The sequence below is a fragment of the Sorex araneus genome, chromosome 6, assembly GCF_027595985.1.
Source record: "Sorex araneus isolate mSorAra2 chromosome 6, mSorAra2.pri, whole genome shotgun sequence".
In the NCBI taxonomy this organism is placed as follows: Eukaryota; Metazoa; Chordata; class Mammalia; order Eulipotyphla; family Soricidae; genus Sorex; species Sorex araneus.
This window is the reverse complement of record NC_073307.1, coordinates 21,065,282-21,091,761: the sequence shown is the minus strand read 5'-3', so window position 1 is coordinate 21,091,761 and position 26,480 is coordinate 21,065,282. Positions and strand designations below refer to the sequence as shown.

Here is a 26,480-nt window from a genome sequence, read left to right as displayed (position 1 = left end):
GCAGGTCAGTTAAAACAAGCAGACAGGAGGCCAGAGAAATAGTACGGTAGGTAAAGGTGCTTGCGAAAGAGAAACCAAGGCTTGATTCCTGGCACCCCATATGGTCTCTGGAGTACCTCCAGGAGTGATACCTGAGCACACAGCCAAGTGTAGCCCCCAAACAAAAACAATACAAACAAACAAATCAAGCAGACATAAGAATATGGAGTAAGGGTTATCTTTATTTGGATTGCAAAGTATAAATATGAACCAGGTTTGAAAATACAGTTGGTAACAATTCAAAAATTTCCAGAAGGGACCATGACAGCGCATCTTTGCATTGGGATGGGGGAGGTGAGTACATCTACACATAGAAGCCTTCCCTCACCTCCAACCTTTTCTGTAGTAATGGTTAAGTCATCAACACCAAGAACAGTCAGTGCCAATGTTGCCTGTTCCTCCTCAGCCTTGTTCTTTGCTAACACCTTCTCTAGAATGCACCTCTGCTGCGCTGACCCCTGCATGGAGTAGCACCAGAAGAACGACAGGAGTAAGAGAAATGTCTTGACACAAGGGAAAATGAGTTCACACTCAGTGGGCTGGGGCCACAGGGAGGAAGAGGGGAGGAAGGCTTGCAGGTGTGGAAGCCCAATCTCTTCCAAGATTTGGCTGGGCAAGGACACAGGGCAACACTGAGAAGTCACACTTTGACACCAGCACCTTGGCTTTCAAAACACAAACAGTAGACAAAATCATCTAGGCATGACTGCAGTCCAACTCACAGAGTGGACCTGACCAAGTTAACGCCTACACCCGGACCATACAGAACTCCCGCTGCGACACTCTAGTCATGGAAGATCTTCGGAAATGTGGAGAGACGACAGATCACTACAGACAGGCACAGAGTCACTGTAGATTTGGGATGGAGGAGTGTGATACCTAACCAGATGGGGAGAGAGGGGATGTGGGGGTGGCGGGCCAGGACATTGCCAACGTAACAGTCGAGGCACTTGAAATATTATTGTTAGATTGTTAAAAACTAAATAAATTAACATACATAGAATAAAATAAATATATAATTTAAGAGGCGTAAACAAACAAACAAACATAGTTGTTATTTTTTTTTCTATCTGGGTAGAAATCCCCAAATTCAGAGTTCTCCGGCTTGTGGTATTTCACAGTTAGCTCATCAAATCCAGAGCTGGAGGGTCCAAGTGACACATCCCTTGGCAGCTACTTGAGTACGTGGCTTCTCGCTCTTTGTTATTTTCTCCCAATATACCTTTCTTTCCTTCTTCTCGCTTCTTCTTCTTCTTCCCCCTCTTCCTCTACTTCTTCCTCTTTCAGTCAAAGATCCTGGAGCATATGGAATTTAACTGGCATTTCAATCCAGAAGATAAGTGTTTAAACAAACTTATGGGGGTGGGGGAAACGTGGGGTTTGGTGGAGGAGAATCAGAAGGGCACTTAAGGCCTCTCTTCTCTGCTTTCTTCTGACCCCGAGCCCCATGGGTATGTTCTGTTCGACACGAGAAGGCTCTGGGAATTTGGCAAGCCATCATGGAGGCCCCGCCTACCTAGCAAGAGGGGTTTCATGGCTGGTGGTGAAGTCCTTCCTCTCTGCAGTCTCTAATGAACCCGTGTCTTCTCGGAAGCAGCTGTCCCAGCCGATCCTGAAGCACAGAGGAAGGCGTGTCAAGCCCAGTCTGTCCGTAAGAGTCCTTAAGAGCCTGCAGTTCTGGGCTTGGCCCTCACGAACGTTATCTCGCTTGTTTGTCTCGATGCTTCTTTGCTTGCTTTACTTGACTTCCATGCTGGAGAAGTCTGTGTTCTCTCGTGGACCCAAACTTCTCTCTTTCTCTCCCCTCACATCTTTTTAAACAAGTTTCAACAAAAACTACCTTGCTTCACCAATTTAAAAAACAAAACAAAACAAGTCTTCGGGTCCAAGTTTAGAAGGTGGGAAGATCATCTGGGACGAGGTGGGAAGGAGCAGATGAGGCTGGAGAAGATCTCAGGCATCTTTCTCAGTAGCTCTTAGCAACTTTCACTCGAAGTGGAGCTGAAGCACCGTCAACTTCTTCGAAACTATTCCGCAGCCAGACCCAGACTGCACTGGGGCCCCTCTGCCAGCCCCTCGGTCCAGAGACGATTTCAGCATGTCTTGAAACAGATCCAGGAAAGGTGATGATGGTACCCCCGGGCCACGGGTGGCCCTTCACCATGCGCACAGGTCTCTCTCAGTGAGAAGTGGTCATGCCCAACTTCACTTTCTCCTCATTTTCCACATCGTAACCTCCTCGCCTGTGGTACCTGAGGAAGATAGGTCTCGTGAGCAAATCCTTGCCTGTCACAGGACATAGGACAGGTTTTTTTAAAAATAAATTCAATCACGTGATTTCCTCCACTATTTAGAAAACTGGGAAAATATGGCAGACCGACAGAGCTCTCATCGAGGCCCGTGTCCTGAGACGCCTGTCATTGACAGCAGGCTATGATATGTTAGGAACTTGGACCAAAGAGACAACATAGGGGCTAAGGCACTTGTCCACTTGTCTTGCTTGCACTTGACAAGTTCTGGTTCTATCCCTGGCATGACATATGGTCCCCTGAGCAATGCCAGGAGTGTCCCTGAGCACAGAGGCAGGAGTAAGCCCCCAAACCAAAAACAGCAAAGAACTTTCACCTCATTTGACACATCCTCTCAACATACTTATGAGGTAGGTAAGCAAATATTAAAATCACTGAAAGAGGGACCAGAGGGACAGGTACATCAGGTAGGCCGACCCAGGTTTAATCCCTGGCATCCAACAGGAGTGATTCCTGAGCACAGAGCCAGGAGTAACTCCTGGCATTACCAGGTATGGCCTCAAAACAAAAATAAATAAAACCACTGAAAGATACTTAGCCTAATACCTGAAAAAAGTGAGCTGCACTCTGAAAACCAAGGGCAGAGAGTACTTGGAAGGGGAGGCCAAGTGCCCCACCTAGAACATGGTTTGAAAGCATGGATCCCTGGCCATGAGGCTGGCTGAGGATGTGACCTATGTGGCAGAGCATTTGCTCACATGTGTGAGGTCCCAGCACCACATGTCCTCTCCCAGTTACAGCAGAAGCACCATCACATATGGCCCCTACAATAGTGAAAACAATGAACTGAGGGGCAGGAGCGATAGTACAGCAGGGAGGGCATTTGCTTGCAAGCATCCAACCCGGGTTCAATCCCCAGCAACTCATATGGTCTCCCAACACCGCTAGGAGTAATTCCTGAGCACAGAGTCAGGAGTAACCTCTAATCATTGCCAGGTGTGACCCAAAAAACTAAAAAAAAAAAAAAAAACCCCAAAAAAGAAAAAGAAACAAGCAAGCAAGCCTGACTGGAGGTCAGGTGCCCAGAGCTCGAAAGCTTTACCAAGTTTTTACCACACCACATGCTAGTCAAGAACAGGGCTGGGAGAAGAGACTTTGGGGCTTCACGGGCAGGTGATGGGGCTGTAAGAAGCAGGACCCTCTTGTGCCCTGGCAAATTTGATCTAGGGTCCCAGATATTTGATTCAGGGCATTGTTTGCCAATCAGACCCCATGCCAGGATTTAGGGGGATGAAGAGTTCATGAGGTCACCAAGCTGGGAGACTCAGAAGAGCCTTGGAAGCAATTATCCTGCAGGGGTCTCCCAGCGCACCTGAACATGAGAAGTCCCACGATGACAAGCAGACAGACGGATGACAGTACCACCGCCACCACGGCCAGGATCGTTGTGTGGTCATACGAATACAAGGGATTCTCCACTGGGAGACTCAGCCCGTGACACCTCTCTCCGTGGTAACCGAGGTGGCAGCTGGTTTGAGACAGAACAAAGAGAAGATGAAGTTAGTGACTTGACCGCTAACGCTTGGCAACAGTCCATCAATGCTGTCATTCCTCACTCCTCAAGCCCTAGCTACAGGCCCCTGACCAAGATCCTGACCCCCCACTCTATTACGCTGTAGTAGAAGACACTTTAAAAGCCCCTCAGGTCAGGGGTGAGGTGCTTGCCTTGCACATGGCCTGGTTGCATCCCCAACATGCCCTAGGGTCCCCTGAGTCCCACCAAGAGTGATCCCTGAGCATAGAGCCACGAATAATCCCTGAGCATCATCAGGTTTGGTCCCAAAATTCAAAACATAAAAATAAAAGTCCCTTGGAAGGTTCTACAGCCTTCCTTCCTCATTCCATGCCTCCATGCCCTTCCCTTCTCTACTCTCACTGCTTCTTTGGCCCGTGATTCCTGCCCCAGGCAGGGAGGACTGTGAGGTCTCAGCTAGAAACGTTCCCCGTGTACATAATGTGCGATGTGTGTGTTAGACCTTCTGACTAAGCCCATTTCGAGGACCAGGACTAGCGGGCTGCGCTGACAGGACTGCATATCATTCCCTCTAGTGAGGCCCCTCAGCACTGTGACCAGAAATAAACGCAGCCTTCCCCATCAATGCTTCCAGCGTCTGCCCTGCCTATTAATAGGCCTGTTCCTTTGCCAGGAGTCATTTTTCTCAAGTTCGCTTCATTGAACTCCCAGCTCCCTCTGGGTGCAGGGCCCAGCCCGGGAGCTTCACTCGGAACCTTTGGTTTCTGAACCCTGGGCCTCTGTACCACAGGACGAAGCCAGATAACATCTGCCAGAGCATGGAAGAATGTCAGAAACAACCCTTTGGCTCTTCTCACTCAATAAATAAATCAGAGGGCGGCTGCCTCTTCTAACACAAAGCACTTCCTGCCAGCTCCTCAGAAGACTGGAAGTGAGGTGCTTCTGGTTGGATAGGCACGTGCACATCCCCTCCTTTATCTGAGTCCCCCAGAGACCCTTTGATGTAGGAGCCCCTGTTACTGAGAAGCTGAGTGGTTTCCCCAAGCTCACAAGAAGGGCGGAGATGTGGACATGGACAGTCCGATGCCCAGTGTGGGGGTGGGGATGGCAGTTCTCCTCAGGCCCCATGATAGCCTGTCCCCAGTCAGGGGAGCAAGGTGCTGTGTTGCCAGGGGACTCGCACCCACAAGTAGAGTCCTAGGAAACTAGGGGCCCTCAATCCACAGCTTCGCCTCCTCAGGGAGGGAGCTGGACACTGGCTTTGCAGCAGGAGCTCAGGGAGGTGGACCTGACCAGACCTGGCCATGCTGAGTCCTCCCAGCCCTTCAGCTGCCCGGGCTCCTGCTGGCTGCTCTGGGGACCCACCTCACGCAGCATGCACAGGCTGAATCCAGCCTCCTGTGCACCTGTGCCTCCGGCTCAGGGTGAAGTTCTGGGAGCTTCCCTGAGAAATCCCTGGTGCACAACACTTTATCATTTACCAGACACGGTCCTCACAGAGTAGCGCAATGAAGGCTCAAACACTGCGGCAAGAACAGTCCAATTGTACTGACTGATTTCCTGACTGTGATTAAGGGTCAGCGTGATCAAGTGATATGCCAAAAGCTTCAGGACTAGGAAGCAGCAGGATTAAGACTAGCTACGGTTCCGGCAGATGTCAAATTCATGATTCTTCCTACACAGAACAATGTGGGGAAACAGATCTGGGGCCAGGGCTCAAGTGGAAGAGCATGGCAGGGCTGTGGGTTCGACCCCTGGTGCCACATGCCCTCTTCCAGTCTCCCACCATAATATAGCTGGGTATGGCCCCTATAAAAATATTTTTAAAAATCTAACAAATCAGGACCAGAGAGAGAGCTCAACAGGCTTAGCACGCGCTCTGTATGTGGAAGGCCTGGGTTTGATCCCCAGGACACATGGTCTCCTAAGCACTGCCCTGAAGTCCCCAAAAATAAATCAAAATATCTGTAGTTTTTTAAAAAAAAAAATCTGTAGTTTTGATGGTTTCCTGATCTTGTTTTCTGATTATATCAACAATTACAACAAATAGATTTAGTATATAACATAATTATGATTAACATTATTGTTATCATCTGAAATAATCTTAAACACCGCCACCCTGAGTTACTATCAGCCAAGTGCTTTGTTGAATAGTTTTATAAAGATCAAGTTATTAATCTTAAAACTATCTCTATAGGGCCGGAGCGATAGTACAGCGAGTAGGGCGTTTGTCTTGCATGTGGTCAACTCAGGTTCAATCCCCGGCACCCCATATTGTCCCCAATGCCTGCCAGGAGTAATTCCTGAGTGCAGAGCCTGGAGTAACTCCTGAGCATGCTGGCTGTGACCCAAAAGGAAAAACTGGTATAGGAGCTAAAACACTTCCCTTTGCATAAGGTGACACCACTTCAATCCCCATGCTTATTATTTATTGTTTTATTTTTTCCATGCTAGGGATGGAACCCAGGACCTCACATATCAAGGCCTGTGCTCTACCCCCAGGCCACATCCCAGCTCTCTCCCCACTGTAAAGATGTGGACACTGGGCTTCAGTTGCTGTTGGATAAAGTGCCGATGGCACAGGAACGGGAGGCAGCGCCAGGATTCCACCCAGCAGTCTGGATGACTTCCAACACTGCTCTCCTGGCGGGGGAGGGAAGCCGAGGTTGAGCCTGTTTTTCACTCTCAGCCCATCCTTCAAACCCTTCAGGTAGTTACTCAGATGATAGAAATAAAGCTTGGCCTCAGAGTCCCGCAATTCAGTTACATAATCCCCCCACCGCCACCCTGAGTCAAAAAGATAATAATGTAAACATCCTAATATTACCCCTTCCCCTCCCTTTCCAGACAACTCCGGCTTCCCCAGGGAAGGAGGGAGACGAGGACATTCCAAGCATCCCAGGACTGGGGGTAAGATCGTGTGTCTTGCCAGGAGCCAGACCCATCAAATGGGGACATGTTCCCCTAATGTGTCTGTGACCCAATTCACAGCGTCGCTGACAAGCAGCACAAATGCGTCTGAATCCCCAGACAGCTTCTGAGCTAGGCTTCTCTGCCCCTCCCCACCCAATTCCAGGAGGTGGAGGGGCCGCCATCGGATGGCAGAAGCTCTGAAAACCGGGGCTCTACTCTGGTTCCATGACTATCCCTAGCCAGGTGGTCCTGCGCAAGGTACTTTTATCTCTCCAAGCTTTGGTTTCCTTGATCGAAGCACAGGGGTAAGACCTGTCTGCCTTGCTGTGGAACTGCGGAGATCCAAGGAAACGACAGAGACAGAAGCACATGATTCAAGGCTGAGCTTGACCCACGGTGAGTTATTACATAACCCAACGCCAGTAGACACCGCTCATAGTCTGAAGACCAGGGCACCAAAGGAGCCCCAGAGAAAGGGCCCGGCCCTGCTTTCTGGAATCTCAGCAGTGCCCACAAGTGGACTTTCTCTTTGCCAGGTCTGAGGCTGCTCAGTCCAGCTGCCCCCATATTTCCTGCAACCACAGGAAGCTTTGTAGCCAATTGCTTGGGTCAGCAGCCAACCAGGAGCCCCAGGAAACTGCTCCTTGAGGGCAACTTTTGGCTGGTGACAGAAAAGGGTTTTCCCGTGGACCGTGGCTGCGGAGAACTGCTTTCGGAAGCCAGCGAGCCTTGCGCTCACTGAGGCAACCCCGACACACCCTGGCTGGCGGTTCCTGGGGCTGGAGGCATGAAGGAGCCACAAAGGGCTACAGAGATGGATGCTCAGATGCCTCATCCCTCCCAACCAGGAGCCCTGTGTTTGTTTGCTGTCTTCAGCCAAGAGTACAAAGCCTGAGGCAGGAGACAGAACCCAGCCCTGCTGACACTCTGCCAGATATAGTACCACTCGCAGGCTGCTAGAACTCTGAAGATCCCTCATGGTAACTCCCGCCTTCTATAAATTTTGCTCTCTAAGGCCAGGAACAGGGAAGGCCCCATGCCACGGGGGTGCCTAAAGCACACAGACCGAGCACCGGGGCCGTGGTCCGGTTCCATTCACTTGCTTAGCTCTTCAGGGGAGTCACCTATTTCCAACTCCAGTTTCCTCCTATTTCAGGGTCCAGAGAGCAAGGCCTGTGGCCTGGCCCACCCAGCGTGGAGTAACTGAGACTCGGAAGTTATGGCTCACGTAATACTTACTGGGTTCGACTCACAGGAAATGCAAATTGTGAGGCTTCCTCACTATCCCCAAGGCGAGGTGGGGCCATGGTAATGGAGCCCTCTGGGCTTGGCAGTAGGTCCAGCCCCACTCTACAGAGAGCTGTCCCAAAGCACTGTCTCTGAGCTGTCCCGCACCACATCTGGGACTGGTTTGGCCCAGACAGGTCCCTGGCCTCACTCCAGCCTGACTGTCCTTAGAATCACTGTTCCCACCCAGTGTGAATGATGCTCTCCTACAAATTTAAGGCAGACATTTCCTGGCCTGTTCCCAAGACTTTGGAAAGATAACGTAGGGTTTCTATGTCATTCTTAAGCAATCCTGCCCAATACCAGTAACAAGGGTGTTCTAGAAGGAACAGGTAAGTGACCATGGCAATTGATAGGCGTCTACCAATTACAGGGCAGCTGTGCTATGGAGCACCAATGAAGAAAATAGAAAGACTTAAAAAGCCAAGGGATCTTTGGGAGGCGAAGATGAGTATGTTGATGATGGATGTGGTGTTGGATTTATGTGCGTGAAAAACCATTATTAACAGAATCGTGAATCATGGAATCTCAATCAATATAAATATATATTTATATAATTTTTAAAGCCAAGAAATCTGTCCCAATGATATTAAAGATGTCAGGCTGCCGGCCTCTTGGGCCTGGTGAATATCAGGATGCACCCAACCATCTCTTGCCCTGATGCACAGCCTCCCACGCCAACCCAGCGGAAGCGCGTAGATGTTTGCAGTCAGACATGGGTGTTGGCCTCCGCACACTGGCAACGTTATGCCTTCCAGAGAGCATGGCAGTTCCGTCATCCCTGAGGGGCTGCCAAGGCCAGCGTTTGCTGGGCTTGGCCTGGCTGAGCAGCTGGGAAACCCACGGCCCTGCCACCCACACCCCGGCCCAGTGAAAGGGCGGTGCTGCTGAAGGGGCGCCGGTGCCTGCTGCTCAGGCTCCATTTCCGTCAATCTTGTACAAGGAACATGTCCTCACCCTAATGACCAAAGGCCTGCCCTTTCTGTCCCCCACCTCTTGGAACTTGCCAGAAAGAGGAAGAAGGGAAGAGAGGCTTCCCCCTTCTCCTGTGCTAACGGAGAAGAGCCAAGAGTTTTCCAGCGTGGGGATAGTGCCTCCTCCTGGGGGCTGACGGGGGATGGCATAATCCAGTGGGGAGGCGGCAGCCTTGGGAACAACCAGGAGGCTCTTTCTATTTGTTCCCTTAAAGAAGGCAAATTTGAGGCTGAAGGATAGTACAGTGACTGGGGAACTTGCCTCGCACGTAGCTGACCCAGGTGCAATCCCCGGCACCCTGTGGGTCCTCACCAGCAGTGATCCCTGAGTGCAGAGGCTTGAGCATTGCCAGGGGTGGCCCAGAAGCAAAAAGAGAAAAAAGAAGGTAGATTTCAAGGGGATGTGGAGTACTTTTTTCTGAAACAAGGCCAAATAATTCTGGAACCCTCTGCCTTATATCAACCTGCATTTGCTCACTCAGGTGCACACGTTCCTGCAGAGCATGAGAACAGAAACCCCTCAGACCTGCCACAGGTGCTCCCTGCACCCAGGAAGCCCACTATGCCAGGTTCCTGGCTGGCATCTCCCAGCTGGAGTCGTGTAAGAGGCTAGAACGAAGGTTCTGCTCCATGTGGCACCTCTCTAGGCCACTTGCTCATATCTGGATAAGCAGGAAATATCCTCGAGGATGGAAGCGTCACAAACCCACCCACAGGAAATGACATCCTATGGGGGCTGCGGGGGGCAGCCCCTTCCTCTAACTAAAAATATTTTTCCTGCTCCCAACTTCCGTGCAGAGGTTGAGAAGAAACTGGGTGGCATTATGAACGGAAAGAATAGTGAGAACAAACAACAGCCACGTGGCTGACCAGAGATTCTGAGGAGTCAGCCCTGGGGAAGGGACACTTACATGCAGGACGGGACCCGGAGCGCCTTCACGTATTTGCATTCACCGTGAATACAGTAGTCCTTGTATTTCCGGAGACATGGGTCTCTCTTCTTCCCCAAGCCCTTGCCTTTCTTCTTTCTCTTCCCACGCTCCTCCTTGCTCGGTGTGGCCAGAGCTTGTGGTTTGGAGGAGAAGGCAGCTGCGGGAAAAGTTCCCGGTTAGTCTGACTCTCCCAGCGGGAAGACTCAACAGGCGTCCGGATGGAGTGTGAGCACGGACCCTGGGACTGAGCCTGCACTCAGAAGCCGGGGAATTCCCAAGGGCAGCACCCCAGAACGTAAGAATCTCAGAACAAAACACAATCAGGGGCTTGGGGGGGGGGCTCCCAAAGAAAACATTTCACAAACTCCATTTTAAAACCTAATTGTGGGACTGGAGCAATTTGTACCCTGATATGGTCCCTCAAGCCCGCCAGGAAAGATCCCTGAGCTCAGAACCAGGAGTAAGTCCTGGGCACTGCCAGGTTGTGGCCATAAAGAAAATAAAAACCCCACACATACAAAAAAGCCTAATTCCAAGAATGCTGACTTCTTTCGAGTAACTGCAGCTGATTGGGCGTTCCAGCAGCCTCACCCCCTCTCCCCCGTCCATCACCATCTCCTACTTCCCCTCGCCCACTTGATTCTATTTTGGCTTTAAATCAGCTTCATTTCCTGATGCTACACTCAGTGACCCACTTGCAGGAAGACAGCGTCAGAGATAAAAATTACTTCTAGGTACTTGGAGGTTGGGTTTTTTTTTTTTGAAAGGGGGAGGGGGAAACCTTTAAAATAAGAACAGTGCTTTGCATATTTGAAAGTGGCAAGGAGAGGAAATCTTCAAACTTCTCATCACAAGGGAAAAAATGTGTTACTATGTATGGCGATGAATACTAACCAGACTTACTGCTGTGATCATTTCATAATATCATAATACATATAGTGAATCATGTACCATACCTGAAACTCATATGATGTTTATGTCAATTGACCTCAATGAAAAAGAAAAAAAAAAGGTGCCCATGTCCATGTGGTCTCTCTGGTGACAACAGAGCAGTCAAACTCAGAGAAACGAGCACCCGGCTAGAGCTTTGCAGCTCAGACTTCACGCACAGGACTGACCCCGCTCTGTAAAAGAAAGGGCTAAGCCCTGGGCAGCTTATCTCTGTCAAAGCTCTACTTACATTTATGCCCAAATGTCCTTTTTAGTGTCCTTTCTAGGATGGGAAGTACAGGGCACACAAGGTAGAGAATTGGAAAGCAAAAGGAGGAAGGAACTTGGAAGGATCCAGAAGGAACTAGAACAATTGTGACACCTCCCATTCTTTCCATACTTCAAAGGGGAAAAACAACCTCACACATTTAGCCTGAACTGACCATGGGTAATGCCCATCCGCCAGGGAGCTGGCCTCAGTTCCTGCCACCCATCTCCAGCAGAAAAAATGTGCCCACTACCTATGGCTCTAGCCCCGTGGCTGGCAGAAGGACGGGGACACACAGCAGATATTCAACTGGATACTGAGAACCCTCAAGCCGGATGGAAGCAACTCAAAGAACATCATCCCTTTCCATCTTCAGATGAAAAGCTTGGGGTCCCAAAAGGTGGAGCTGGGGTCAGGGAAATAGCTCAAAGGGCTAGTGTACATGCTTGGCATGCCAGAGGCCTGGGCTTAATCCACACCACTGTCTGGTCCCCAGAGAATCACCAGGATTGGCCCCTGAGAACTGAGTCAAGAGTAGCTCCTGAGCACCACTGGGTATGGACCCCCCCAAAACATACTAAACAAAAGGCAGAGTCACTTGCCCAAGATCAGGCAGGGCTGGGGTTAGAACCCTGGTCTCTGAACTCTCTATCCAGTATAATATTCCTCATAGGTCACGCTGCTCGTACAGCCCTGGCCCTTCCCTGACAGGTCTAGTGCACCTGGGATGCTGAGCTGAGAGCGAGACAATAAGCAGGCTCGGGAGTCAGCAGACCTGTACTCCAATTTCGGCCATGTGATCCGGCATATTGCTCAATCTCTCTGAACCCTGGGTTTCTCGGTAAAACATGGAGAGTAAGGGATCCTGTTTCAGAGCGGCGCTATAAGGATTAAATGAACCACGATAATATGGCAAGTGCCTAGAACACGTCGGCACATAAAAAACGGGTAAGAGTTATTTATTTTAGATGATAGCATCTCTAGGCCCAAAAAATAGTCCTAGGGCAGCAAAGCCAAGAGGAGCGAAGACCAGCAGGTGCCAAAAGTCCCAGGCCTGGCTTCCTCAGGCAAATCGGACTCCTACTGAGCTCAGAAGGGGAGGCGGGAGCACAGAGGAGCCCGTGGCCAAAGTGTAGTAAAAATCAAGCAGGCAGGCCCAGCCAGGGAGAGAGTGACAGGGTGACAGCCAGGCTCCTGCCCAGGAGAGGAACAGTGAGTCAGGTCTGCAGAGGTATGGGGAGCAGCCATGTGGGCGGGGAGTGAGTCACAGCCCCACTCTGCCCAGCCGAGGAGGAGCGGGACAGGGGAATCCAGGTTGTTCAGGCCACGAGCACCCCAGAGGGCCACTGTGAGAGGGAGGATCAGCTCCACAGTGGACCCCTGGTTTAGGCAGAGCAGAGACAGCACCCAAGGTAAGTCTCTGCTGTGATTTCCACCAGAATCTTCCGGAGGGAGGAGCTGGCCCGGAGCCGGGGCATGGCTTCAACCGTTCAGGCTCCAGGACTCAGACACCCGTGACTAGGTGCAGGGAAGCCAGCGGTGCGGGCGGCCCTGGACTCTGCCCCGGACCAGACTCAGCCTCACTCACATCTGCAGCCTGGAGGATCCCACCGGGCCCTTCCTGCCCGGGAGTCTCTCCACAGGTAGTGTCTGGGCACACGCACATGCTCACCCCTTGCTGCCTCCAGGACCATCAGGGGTCTCCTAGGGAGACCAAGACTTCCTCATGCCCTCTATGGGACAGAAGGAACTAATTGCCGGTCATGGGAGGGCCCGTCATCTCCGCATCAGTTACTTCATACACGAGAGTCCTTCCAGGTGGGAACCAGGACTTTCACATAGTAACTCAAGGGATGGAGCTGGAGAGATAGTCTAAGACTTAAGCCTACTCACAGCTGATTCGGGTTCAACGTCCAGTACAGAAATGGTCCCCAGGGCCCCACCAGAAGTGACCCTTGAGCTCAGAGCCAGCAGTAATCCCTGAGCAGCGCTGAGGTGCCCCAAAACCAAAGAAAGAAAAACGCAAGAGAAAGCATCTCCACACTTAACTCGCATCACCCAGTTCACCCGAGAGTGATGGACGTCCCCCAGACGATGTATCTATCAGTCTCAATTTGCCCTGCAAGCAACCGCTGCGGAATAGCTCAGCCTCTGAGACCCCCACCAGGGGTAAGAGAGACAGTGGGGGTCTGTATTTCAGGCTCCCGGGGACTCTTGTGGGGAGCAGCTGTTTCTTGAGGTTCTCCCGGAATACCCACACCCCACAGGTGTGCCTGGAGAGCGGGAACCCCGGATCCACTCAGTCTTCAACTGCTGCCCAGGGTCCGAGGAGGGGCGCCCTCTTACGCACCTCTGAAAAGGTCCAAATCTGCCTCTTGCAAGTCCACGACTTCTCGGCCTCGGCCGCCTCCCGGGGGCAGCAGCTGGTCCGTTGATTCCGTGGGAGAGTCCAGGTTGCCGGTTCCAGCCGCCAGTCCTCGCCGAAGCCGCTCCAGGCTGTCGCCGGTCACCAGCGCCGAGAGCGCTGAGGGGGAGGAGCGAGGCCGCGTGAGACCCCAGCCGGCCCAGACCCGCGGTGGGCGCCGCCAGCCAGAGAGCGCGGGCCCCACCAAGTGGTCCGCGTCGGGGGCGCCGCAGCGACCTTCCCTCCCCCTCCCCGCCCGCCGCGCCCCCCGCCCCCAACCCCCGAACACGGCAGCCCCCTACTCCCCACCCCCCACCCGCTCACCTGCAGCCAGAAAGAGCTTCAGCACCACCGACGGCAGCAGCTTCATGGTCCCGGTACCGGCGACAAGGCAGCGGGCACTTCGGAGGCGGCGGCGGCGGCGGCCACGGGGCGCTGGCACCCGAGCCGGGGCGGAGAGAGCGCACGAGACTGCGCCGGGCACCGTGCGCGGCCGGCCTCGAGTGCAAGCCTGGCTCGGAGACGTGCGCCAGGCTCGCGTCCCTCCGTGCGTCCGGCAGTCGGTCCGCTCGAGCACCCGCGCCCGGATCCGGCAGGCCAGCCGCGTGCAGCGCGCAGCGCCCTCGATCTACAGTGCGCTCCCGGCGCGCGGCCCGGGAATAAGGCTCCGCCGGGCGCCCAGGCTCCGCCCCGGCCCGCGCCGCCCTCGGGCGGGAGTGGGAGGCGGGGCTCACATTTTTGGGGGCTGTCCAGAGCAAGCGCGGCTTGACTGTGTCGGGCAGGGGGGGGGGACGAGGGGGCCCACCAGCAGGTGGCCGGGCCAGGTCTACCTTTCCCTAAACGCTGTCGCGCCACAGGCTTGGAACTGCCGAGCTGACCTCTGCCCTGGGACACCCCTCATTTCTTCTCTTCCAGGCCTGATGCCGCCGGCGATCCCTGCTCCCAAACAGGGGTTCCCACCCTCAGCCTCTGCCTTTCCGGAATCCGCCCTGCCTACCTACACAAGTAGTAAATAATAATCAAGAAGTTTGTTATTTAAAAATCACATGGTCTCAGGGCAGGAGCAATAGTACAGTGGCTAGGGCGATGACCTTGCATGCAGCCAACCCGGGTTTGATGCCGGGCATCCCATACGGTACGCAGGCGTTAAGCCCTGAACACCACCAGGTGTGGGTCGAGAACAACAACAACAAGAAAAAAATTAATAATAATCAGATAGTATCACGAGCCCCAAGGTTACCAGAGTGTAACCAGAGCCACGATTGCAGGCACTTGGTGTCAATCCAGCAAAATAAAGGAAGTTAGTTTTTATTCTTCCAGTAATTCTGACCCCCTTCAGCGCCTGCCACCCTTTACACCCCTTGCTTTTCCCCCAGGCGGCATGGGTTGCTTTAAGATTTTGGGACTCTGACCATAACCCCAGGTGTCTGGGATTGTAAAACAAGTTTCTTGTGGGTTTCCTTACATTTGTCCACCAAGTTCTTCCTCCACTGAAACACCCTTTCTCCCACTTCGCTAGGAGTCAGCAGGCCTGCCTGGTTGCCATATTTAGTACATCCCTGGACACGGATGTGTTTCTTCCAACTGTATATTTTCACCGCCATCTTCAGGAATCAATATTCTGACCCATAACTCACTTCCTCGGTTGCTATTCCAGCTTCTAGGGACCTGGTGAAGTGGGAGCTAAAGTATACATACGTGCGTTGGCCTTCAGAGTCCCTTACTGGGGGAGTCAGAGTGAAAGTACAGTAGACAGGGTGTTTGCTTTGCACACAGTCAACCCAGGTTCAATCCCAGCACCCCATATGGTCCCTGGAGCATCATGAGGAGTAATTCTTGAGCACAGAGCCAGGAGTAACTTCTGAGCATCATCAGGTGTGGACCCAAAAACAAAACAAACAGACCACACACAGAGTTCACTATCAGCGCCACACAAGCCTCGAACCCCATTCTGCCTTGTGTCCCGTTACGCACAGGTCTGCAATGTCCACACCATGCCTCCCACTGTTGCCCCTGGCCCTGTGTGACACTGGCTTTGCCCTTTTCCTTTGCCCCAGCAGCCCTCAAAGACCTGACTACATCTAAGCTGGAACCCCACCCCGGCGGCTCTCTGAACGTCTCTGTACTCCCATAACTAGAAAACGGAAGTGACAACAAGAATGAAGCCTGGTTAACAGAAAGTTTTTGGAAGATGAGACCAAAGATGCAGCAAAAAGTAGCGAGTACAATGCCACTAAGCACCCTGCTTACAAAACAATTCCTTCCATCCCTTCCTTTCTTTGTCTTCTCTGATGGTCCTGTGATGATTGGAGTTCTCCCACACCTGGTGTGACTGCAATGCATGGACTCGAGGTGTGTCTTTTTGGCGGGGGATAGCAGAATCCAACTCACACTAGTGCGACAGGTGCTTAGCCACTAGGAGATCCACAGCCCCTCAGCATTCCTTCAGGTTAACCCCCCAGACCACTCGATTCCCTTGGGGGCCTCCTTCCACTCCTTCCCCCATGGGCTGGGCTGTGGTTTCAGGCAGAAATTTACCTGTCACCTACTTGGCTAAGAGCCACTGTGTGATTGCTTCTTTGAAGTGATTAGCGTCAGTCCAGGCCACACCTTTGTCTTCCCTCAGTGCTGCCTGACCACCTGTGTCTCCTAAAGCCTTCTTGGGGTCAGGGCTCTCCCCAGGGGAGGGCAGAAGGAAACACTTCCTGACACACAGCCAAGTCACCCCGAACCCTGCCAGGCTCACGCCCTGATCTCGTGTACCAGCCTGCAGCCTGCCTCTCCCTTCACATGCACTGTCCTTCCGCCTTCTCACCCCGACATCAGCCGGGGCCCATTCACGGGGCAACTCCAGGCTTTCATCACTCCTGGAAGCCTCACCCCAGCTAATTTTGTGTGTCAGCCAGGTTTATAGGGATGGGCCTGGAAAAAGAAGACTGAAGTCCTAAAATAGATTTGGGGCACTCACTTCCCCTTCTCAAAACTCAGAGTGTCCTCTGACCAATAAGAAAAAAGAAAAAAAAAAAAGAAAAGAAAATTTATGCCGGGACAACCTCAGTCACTTGTTTTTCTCCACAAACATGAATAAGTGCTTTTCAGGCACCACAGACACAGAAACACACCCGCCAGCCTGGGACATGCTTTCAGATCCCCTTGAACGAGGAGACAGACCGCATTCAGTTACCCCAGAAGGAAAAACAGATCCTATGACAAGTGCTAAAATGAAAGATTAGGAGGTCAGAGAGATAGTACAGGGGTTGAAGTGTTTGTCTGTTACACGGCCAAACCAGTTCCATCACATAGGGTCCCCTAAGACCACCCAGAGTGATCACTGAGCCCAGAGACAGGAGTGATCTCTGAGCATTGCTAGTCCCTCAAAGTAAATAAAATATAATAAATAAAAGTTTGAAAATAAATAAATAAATAAATAAAAGTTTGAGGTGTTTTTTTTTTTTAATTAATCAGGGGCCAGAGCAGTAGTACAACAGGAAGGGCATTTGCCTTGCACACAGCCTGAATTCGATCCCCAGTATCCCATATAGTCCCCTGAGCACTGCCAGGAGTAATTCCTGAGAGCAGAGCCAAGACGAACCCCTGAGCATTGCCAGGTGTCTCCCAAAAACAAACAAAAAAAGATTTTATTATTAATCTGAAGATAAATCCAATGCTAAGGAGAGCCGGAGATGGGATGCCTTACAGGCAGGACGTGGCACGAGCACAGCTACAAAAGTGTGCCACCCCTGCTCAGTGAGCACTGAGGGGAGAGAGAGACAAAACAATGCTGGCCAGGGGCTGAAGACAGAGGACAGCAGGTCGGGGGTTTGCCCTGCAGGCAGCAGACCTGGGTTCAATCCCCAGCACCACATATGTTCCTCTGATCACCACTGAGTAAGCCCTGAGCCCCACTTGTGCCCCCCAAGAAAAGAAAAACAATGCTGTACCTTCTGAGTTTGGATTCCAGGGCCTGGGATGGCACCTTTTATTTCTTTAATACATTTTTTAACTGAATCCCTGTGAGATATTACACTTACAAAGGTGCTCATGATTAAGTTTCAGTCATACAGTATTCCAGCACCCGTCCCTCCACCAGTGTACATTTCCCAGCACTGGTGTCCCCAGTTTGGAATGACACTTTAGATGCAATGAATGATAAGCAAAGGGACATGTCCCCTGAGGTCTAAATGAGAAGAGAGGGCCAGACTTAGCTATCACCGCTTCAGAAAATGATGCCACACCATGCAAGAGCAGGTGGGAAGAGCTGGGGGTGTTCCGAGGAGTCCCTGGGAACAAACAGATCAGTGATGGGGGCTTTCCTTCCCTCCTACTGAGGATCCGTTCGTGCCCGCCTCCCCTCCCATCCTCTCCCCTCCCCAGGCCTCCCACCTGCTCCCTGATGTCAAGTGCCGCGACGAGCTCCTCAGGAAGCTTCTCTCCACTTTCCCTGATGGCTATTGACCTTAAACAAACTGAGGCCTGGACACTTCCTGGCCCTGAGCCACCAATGAGTCAGAAGTGGGCATAGTCAGAGAGAACGCTGGCATTTTGCTGCCCAGCAACCTGTGAGCTTCTAGGACTCCCGGGGACCTGGCACTGCTGACTCACCTCCTGGCCGTGTGGACCTTGACTTAAGGGGCACATGCCCAGAGCTGCGGGGGGGGCAGGGGGGGCTGAGGGGCAGGACGGGAAAGGAAATAGCTAGTGCAGCGGGCTGAGCACGTGCTTTGCATATGAGGGACCAGGTTCCACCCCCCACACCATGCACACCAGGAGCAACTCCTGAGCACCGAACTAGAAGTAGTCCCAGAGCACCTGCTGGCGTGACCCGCACGCCCCAAAAGAGAGCTCTTGATCAACCTGAGTCTCTTTCTTTTCCAGCGTGGCTGGGGTGTAGAGATGAGTCAACACACTCCCCAGACGTGCCTGTGCAGCAGATGACCTGGAATTGAGTCGAGATTGGGGATGAGGGTACCTGGTAGTGTAGAGGGGGGCGCATACCTGGTAGTGCTTAGAGGTAACTCCAGGCTCTGCCAGGAATCCCTCCTGGCCATGCTCAGGGGACCATGTGGGTGCTGGGGATTGAACCCAGGTTGGCTATGTGCAAGGCAAATGCCCTCCCCACTGTACTCTCGCTCCAGCCCCAAAGATTTTAATTTTAATTTTATTTTTATTGTTGTGTTTGGTCCACACCGGCAGGGCTCAGAGCTTCAGGATGTACTCCTACCTCTGTTCTCAGGGATCACTCCTAGCAGACTTAAGGGATCATATGGGGTGTGAGGGATAGAAACCAGGTCAGCCGTGTGCAAGGCAAGTGCCCTATCCACTGTACTATTGCTCTTGGCACCATGATTCAAGATTTTTTAAGAGGTCCTCTCCCCCACTCAGCCCTAATTCAAACTCTCCTGGGCTGGGGCCCCCACATTTCCACTGCGGGCAGTTCTTCCTGGTGTCAGCGGGTTCCAGCACCTTTTGCATAATGAACTAAGATAAGTGTCAAATCTCGGGTACAAAACCTGAACCTCTGAGGCAGAGACAAGGAGTTCAACCTGGACACTCCCCGTGCACGTCATGCTCCACAGTGTCTCTAGGCCCCAGCTGACATTCCCCCATCGCACAGACTAAGGCTAAGAAGGTCACAGCCCCCCGACCCTCACTCACCCAGAAAATGTCAGCCTCACTGCACGCCTCTCCTGGTCCCCAACCCTCCAACAGCCCCCAACAAAACACAAGCCCTGTCCCTGTTTCTTGGGATGGGTCAGTAACTTCCTGGACCTTTGCTGGACTCCAGCTGTCCACTGTCCAGGGATGACTCTAAGCATTGCCGCCTGGGACGGGGCTCCTGTCAGCAGACAGCCGGGGTTCACATTTTGGCTCTGCTATTTTCTTAGCTTCCTAACTTTGGACCGGTAAGTCAGCTTCTCTGACTTATGGGTGCTCCTCTGAAAAAATGGGGATAATAACAGTAGCTATTTATTATTCTTGGGCTCTGTGAGGATTAAGTCAGATCATGTGTGTAAATCAGATGTGCTCGACACACGGAAGGTGCTGACGTTGATGCCTGCGAGTAAGAACAAATGAAACTTCCTTCTGCCTTTCCTCCCCGCCCTCCCCTTCCTTCCTTCCTTCCTTCCTTCCTTCCTTCCTTCCTTCCTTCCTTCCTTCCTTCCTTCCTTCCTTCCTTCCTTCCTTCCTTCCTTCCTTTTCCTTCCTTCCCTCCTTTCTCCCTTCCTCTTTCCTTCCTTCCTCCAGTCAAATCTTAGGAGCTGCTCTATATTGGACCTCAGTATTGACATGACCCCTGTTGTGTGGGAAGAAACCATGTTCATCTGTGACCCAGGGGACCAGGGAGGCTGCCCACGAGAGCAGTCTTGCTCGAAGCTCATAGCAGTGAGTGCTCGCTGGAGGAGAAGATTCAACCATCTTTTCTTCTCACTTGGGAGAATCTTGTCGGGGAGAGAAGGGGAGGGCATTTCCCACACCCAGCAGTGCCCAAGTGCAACTCCTTGACTCTATGCTTGGAGGTGGTGCTTGGGGGGACCAAGCAGTGCCAGGGACTGGACCTGGGCCTCTTGCATACAAATCACGGACTCAGCCCTTTGAGCCAGTTCTGCAGCCTGGATCCAGAGTTCCGGTGGGTCCTGAGCATTGCAGGGTGGGGGTGAGACGGAGAGAGACTCACGGAGGGCCCCTCTAACTGGTTCCAAGCCCTTGTCTTGGGTAACAAGCCCAGAGTTATGCAAACTCGAAGCTGAGGGTAAGTTGCCTTCGCTGGCTTCACACAACCCTGTTCTCTCCTCTCTGATGCAGTTATCAGCCAGTGCTGGGGTGTATCTGGATTTGAACTCAGGCCTGCCCTTTAGACAAGGCACCTCTCTTGCCAGCTCTGGGTGGTAGTGCTGCAAATTCTTCCCGCACCCCTGGAAGACAGGCTCTCCCGGCTTGTTTTGTTTGGGGTTGGGGCCACACCCAGTGTACGCAGGGACTAATTCTGGCTCTACATACCGTGGTCTCTCTCCAGCCTTTCTATAATTACTTTCAAATAATTTTTACATTTATTTTATTTACCTTTTACATTTTTATTCTATTTATTTACTTATTTTGGTTGTGGGAGGGGCCAAAAAAAAGAAAAGAAAAGAAAAGAAAATCCATGTCCAGGCACTGGACTGGTGGTTCATTGATTCCTAAGCACAGAGCCAGGAGTAATCCTTAGCACAGTCAGGTGTAGCTCAAACCCTCCAGATCACCCCTACCCCCCAAAAAGCAACATTGATCCTAAAAAGGCTGAGGACCACTTAACATGGAAAGTGCCAGAAGCCTGTGTGCACTGAGCTGCTGCTTTGCCCCATCCCAGAGCAGAGCCAAGTGTGGATGAGCTGCCAGGAACCTTCCAGGAGGTCGAGTAAATTCCAGCTCAGGTTGGCTTAATGTTCTCAGGAGGAGGCATTGAATGCTGAGACCAGAGAGGTACTACAGCGGGTAGGGCGTTTGCCTTGCATGTGGCCGACCTGGGTTTGATCCCCAGCTCCCCATATGGTTTTCCGATTGCCAGGAGTGATTTCTGAGTGCAGAGGCGGGAGTAACACCTGAGCATCACTGGGTGTGGCCCCAAAACAAAACACAAAACAAAATAGCTAATGCCTCAGATGAAAAGGACTGGTACCTGCAAAGCATGCCCCCACCGCTGGGCTGCTCCCGACCTCTGATGTGTGGAATTTATGCTTCCTCTCTGCCGCCACTGCCAGGAAGCTCACGATTCAGGCTTTGCTTTCCTGTTTGTGTTTTTTTAATTCCTCCCCATCTCCCTTCCCTTCTTTCACTGTTGCTGTGATGTCTCGGCGGGTCACACCCATACTGGCCACGGGTCTCACTTGCTCTCAGCTCTCAGTCGCACATCAGGTTTCGGGGCTCCCTGGGAACTGTACCCCTTTAGCAGCAGGTTTGCATGTGCGCTCACCAGGGCTCGCTCTCTGAGTGGAGGCTCAGTCTTGACTGTGGTGCTCACACATGTGCTCTGACCTCCCCTCCCCTTAATCTTTCTGAACCTCAGTGTTTGCACAGTAGAGCAGGAATAATAGAATGTATGCCAAAATTTTGGAAGGGCATTGTATTATAAAATGCTATTTTGAGAGATTTTATTTTCTGTGTTTTTCTGTTTTTTAGAAAAAATATAAACTGTTTATGTATTTTGAATACTTTCATTTATTCTCCACCCCCCACAAAAAAAAATAAAGTCCTTAGGGGCTGGAGTGTTAGAACAGCAAGTAGAGCACTTGCCTTGCTGGTAGCTGACCCAGGTACAATCCCCAGTATCCCATATGATTCCCTAAGCACCGCAGGATAATCCCTGAGGGCAGAGATAGGAGTAAACCTCTGAGCATCTCCAGGTATGGCCCCTAAAAAATCCTACAATGTATGCCTGTTCACTAGGGTTTAGGCACTTTTAATGATCTCATTTACTTCTACAATAGTCCTCTGAAGAAGATTGTATCTCATATATATATCTCATCTTATAGATGAGAAAACCAAGGTTTAAGGGGATATAGCTCAGTAGAAGAGCACTTGAATAGATTAAATCTCTGGAAAATAGATTCAATCTCTGGCAAAAGAAACAAACAACAACAACAAAAACAAACAAACAAAAACCAAACAAAAAGTCAGGTATCTCATAGTAATGATCCAGTGGCTCACAGTCCCTGCTATGCAAGTGTATGGTTATGAGTTCAAAGCCCTGGCATCCCACATGCATACAACACTGTCCTGGCAGTTCTGTTGTCTGCCATCCCCAGCTCCATAAGACCTTTCCTGCCATCCCACAGATGTGTGTGAGCAGCATGAAATGGGGTGCAACAATCACGAGCACCACAACAAAACATATGCCATGTGGGAAGTGGGACCTCTGGTAAGAGTGTGTGAGCACCACAGAGCCTCCAGGGAGCACCACAACCATGATCCATGTGTTTCCACCAGGAGTGCTAGTACCACCACGGAAGCAGTGCAGAGACTGGAGAAATGGCTCAGTGGTCGAATTGTACCTTGCATGTGTGAGGCCCTGGTTCCATTCTCAGCACTACATGGTACCCAAACACCACTGGGAGCAACTCCCCCCAGCACAACCACATGCAGTCCCCACACCGAAGCTACATAAAGGAGTGTGTGCAAATCTCAAGGAGTATTGAGGCTGCATGTCTGAGCACCGTAGCCCAATGCAAATGCAACCGTTCTAGGCACCACATCAGTAATAAGGAAAGAGTGGGCGGGAATGATCTTAAACATCCACCCACAGGGACCAGGGAGATAGTGCAGGACTTACGATGCTTTACTTGCATGTAGCGGACCCAGGTTTTCTCCCTGACCCATCAGGAATGATCCCTCAGTTCAGAGCCAGGAGTAAGCCCTGACCACCTCTGCCCCTCAAAAAAAGAAAAAACCTCCCATAGTATAACAATGGTTTACATAGCCTTTGCATTATATAAGTTATTATAAGTACTCCAGAGGTAAGTGAAATATATGAGAGACAGTGTTTAAATTTGTACACACTTTAAATATGTACATACTATACATATTTAATACTATATGTATACATTTAATGTATACATAAATGTATGTATACATTTGTACATACTATATGTATACATTATACATATAGTATATATACATATACAAATGTATATGTATGTATGTGTATGTTTATTTATTATATATAAATATATATTTATAAATTTATATATAAATTTATTTATTATATATGTATATATATTTATTATATATAAATGTATGTATACATGCATGTATATACATATACACTTGTATAAGTATATATACTATATGTATAATGTATACATATAGTATGTATACATACTATACATATACATTTAATACACACTCATGCACACACACCCAAGGAACTTGAACATCCTCAGATTTTGACATCTAAGTGGAGTTCTGTAATCCATCCTTGTACTGAGGTATGACTATATATCATCCTAACGGTGTCCCTGTATTGTGTTTTCTATGTATTAGCCCTGTCTCACACGCATCATTCTATTTAATTCAGTCTATGGAAGGGTACTTTTTTAATTGTCTTTTTAATGATTTTTTTTTTTAAAAAAAGGTCAAGCCCTGCAGAGAAAAGTCTCTCTGCACTTGCTAGAAAGTCTCAAGCAGCCTGTCCCTGACACGCTCGCTGCCTCTTGGGTCCCTTCCCCCATGGCCACCATCACAGCACAGACTTCAGAACTCAGCCTGTGACAGCGGAAGGTCTTTGGTCAAGGACACCAAACTGCCACCACTGAAGCCAGAGGAGAGCCCATTCTGGAACTCCTGGGCCCGTGTATCTGCCAGTGTCACACAGTTCACCGTCACTTAGTCCCTCTGAGGCCTCCCCACCTCAGAGCACTCAGGAGCCAGTGCCGGCTGGTGAGGCCCGGAGACATAGATGGGGCACCACAGGGTAGATGAGACCCAAAGAGGTTAGACCCTGTAGACTTTGACATGAGAGGTGATGGGAAAGAAGGGTGAGTGGGTGAGGCCAGTCCATGCTCCTGTCCCCTTGAACCACTTGTCCCTAAGCAGTGATTATTTCCAGAACTGCATTCTTGAAGTCGGTGGTCACAGTTTCTGTAGCCCTTAGGCCAGTTTCTATTTCTCCTGGGACTGGAAACAACTTCCCACCCCACCTCCCCATCCCCCGACTCGGCACGGTGTTCCTAACTGGTAGTAGTGTGACTCACTGCTTTAATTCCTAACCTGATGCTCCTCTCACCCCAGAGGAACCCAAGTTCAGCCCTGGGGCCTGCGGGGAAACCCGGTTGCAGGGGTACCAGGTATCTATCAGTGGGAGGTTCGGTCTGCATTCAGAAAAGCCTGATTGGCTCTGCCTTCACCCTGGAGTCCTCCCTCCTGTCCAATCCGCACTGTCCCACGATAAGAAGGCGGGCGGAGGACAGCATCCTGCCACGCTGCCCCTCGGCGGGAGACGCGGCCCCAGCAAGGCGGCCCGCGGGGAGCAGCGCCCTCGTGTGGTCGTGCGGGGACGCGCCGCTCGCCGCCCCCCCCCCCCAACCCCCGCCCCGCCCTCTCCATGCGCTCATCCAGCAAGTATTTATTGAGCGCCACCAGGTCCCGGGGGACCGCGGGGAAGACGTGAGATAAAATGATTGCTGCTTCGTGGACGGTACATTCCAGTGCGTGAGAGTGAAGGAACAGGCGATTAAACAATAAACAAAGATAAGAGGCAGTTACTAGCGGTGATCTTTGCTAGGAAGAAAATGTAATGGAGAAACGTGGTGGAGAACTTAGTACTGGAAGGAAAAGGAAGGCGGGCAGTGTCTGAGATAGAGATTTCAGACACTGCCAGGCAGGTGCAGCCTTGGCATCCACAGCCCAGGGCCAGGGAGGCTGGAAAGAGGAGGAGGGTATGAGGCGGGATGAGGGCCAGACACCTCTCTCGCTGAGGAGTAACTAACAGGAGATTGCTGGTGGTTTTCGAGAGAGGGAAACACTGGCGCACTCGGGTTTTCTTCTAGGGAGAAAGGTCAAGACGAGAAGATTAGAGGCAGGGTGGTTAGAAAGCCACTGAGGGGCCGGGGCGATAGTACAGATAGTACAGAGGGTAGGGCTGTTGCCTTGCACGCGGCGGACCCGGGTTCAATCCCCAGCATCTCATATGGCCCCTCAAGCACTGTAGGTTGAGTGCAGAGCCAGAAATAACCCCTGAGTATCGCTGGGTATAACCCAAGAAAAAAAAAAAGGCCATTGAGAGGATGGAGAGATAGTACAGCAGGTAGGAACTTGTCTTGCACACTTGCTGACCCCAGTTCTGTCCCTGGCACCTTAGGAGGTCCCCTGAGTGCAGCCAGGAATAAGCCCTGAGCACTGCTGGGTATGTCCCAACTCCAAAGGAGAGAAAGAAATAAAGGAAGGAAGGAAGGAAGGAAGGAAGGAAGGAAGGAAGGAAGGAAGGAAGGAAGGAAGGAAGGAAGTCACTGAAGTCCTTCCAGTGAGGAATGATGGCAACTTGAATGAGGCAGTGGTGTATAGGAGACCCCAAACAAATTTTATTTTATTAATTCTTATTATTGCTGGCAAGCTACCCATGGTGTACTCGATATGCCAAAAACAGTAACAACGACGGTCCTCATTCCCCTGATCCTGAAAGAACCCCCAATATGCCATCGGGCTACAGTAGCCTGAGACAGAAACTAATGGAGACATTACTGGCACCCACTCAAGTAAACCCATGAACGGGATGACAGTGATGACAGTGATTTGTTGCTGAATCACCATGAGATACACAGTTACAGAGTAATTCAAGATTGGGTTTCAGTCATGCAATGTTCCAACTCCCATCCCTTTACCAGAGCACTTTCCTGCCAACAATGTCCCCCGTTTTCCTCCCGCCCCCACACCAGGCTGCCTCTATGGTAGACACCTCTTCTCTCTTGCTCTCTCTCCCCCGACCAGAGGACTTTGAAAGGCAGAGTTGCAGAGCCTGCTATTGGACCCCTTTCTCTGCTCACTTAACTCCAGAAGCCCCTTCCCATGCATGCCCTGAGTGATACTTCCCAGGACTGAGCGAGAGGGCCAGATCCAAGTTCACAGCTACACTGAGGAGATTCCAGTCATCTCAGACAAAGGAATGTAAGCCTCAGGCTTTGGGGACGGAACTCTCTATTTTTCTTCTCCAGTGCTTGCAGTGGGCGGTTCTCCTGCTGCTGTCACTGCTGGCTTCCCTGGACTCAGTTACTGATTAGTGCTCTATCCTCGGGGTGTGTTGGTGACACCCCAAACAGACCAAGGTATTTGGTGTTTGTATTTGATACAGAGTGGGGAGCAGCATAACCCGGGGTGGGCGTCCTCAGACCCCCGCCAGGGACTTACTCCTTTTTATTTACACAAAATACAATGAGGTCCCGCTTTGACCCCAAGTTGGGTATTTCTGGAAAGTTCGGAAG

At 51.2% G+C, this 26,480-nt stretch overlaps 1 protein-coding gene across 1 annotated transcript; it reads right to left on the bottom strand.

Moving 5' to 3' along the window:
- Nucleotides 1-209: 209 nt before the first annotated feature.
- On the bottom strand, nt 210-14,370 carry HBEGF (heparin binding EGF like growth factor). The gene is made up of 5 exons (XM_055142084.1): nt 13,855-14,370; nt 13,477-13,650; nt 9,908-10,085; nt 3,661-3,816; nt 210-2,291 (listed from the first exon to the last, which is right to left on the bottom strand). The coding sequence occupies exons 1-5, from the start codon at nt 13,898-13,900 to the stop codon at nt 2,219-2,221; spliced, it is 627 nt and encodes a 208-aa protein (XP_054998059.1). The 5' UTR covers nt 13,901-14,370; the 3' UTR covers nt 210-2,218.
- Nucleotides 14,371-26,480: the final 12,110 nt, after the last annotated feature.

Coding starts and splice junctions, on each gene's coding strand:
- HBEGF (XM_055142084.1), bottom strand. CDS start 13,900: ATGAAGCTGCTGCCGTCGGTGGTGCTGAAGCTCTTTCTGGCTGCAG. Junction 13,651..13,854: donor GAAGCTCTTTCTGGCTGCAG/GTGAGCGGGTGG, acceptor CCTCCCCCTCAG/CGCTCTCGGCGCTGGTGACC. Junction 3,817..9,907: donor CTCCGGGTCCCGTCCTGCAT/GTAAGTGTCCCT, acceptor GTCTCAAACCAG/CTGCCACCTCGGTTACCACG.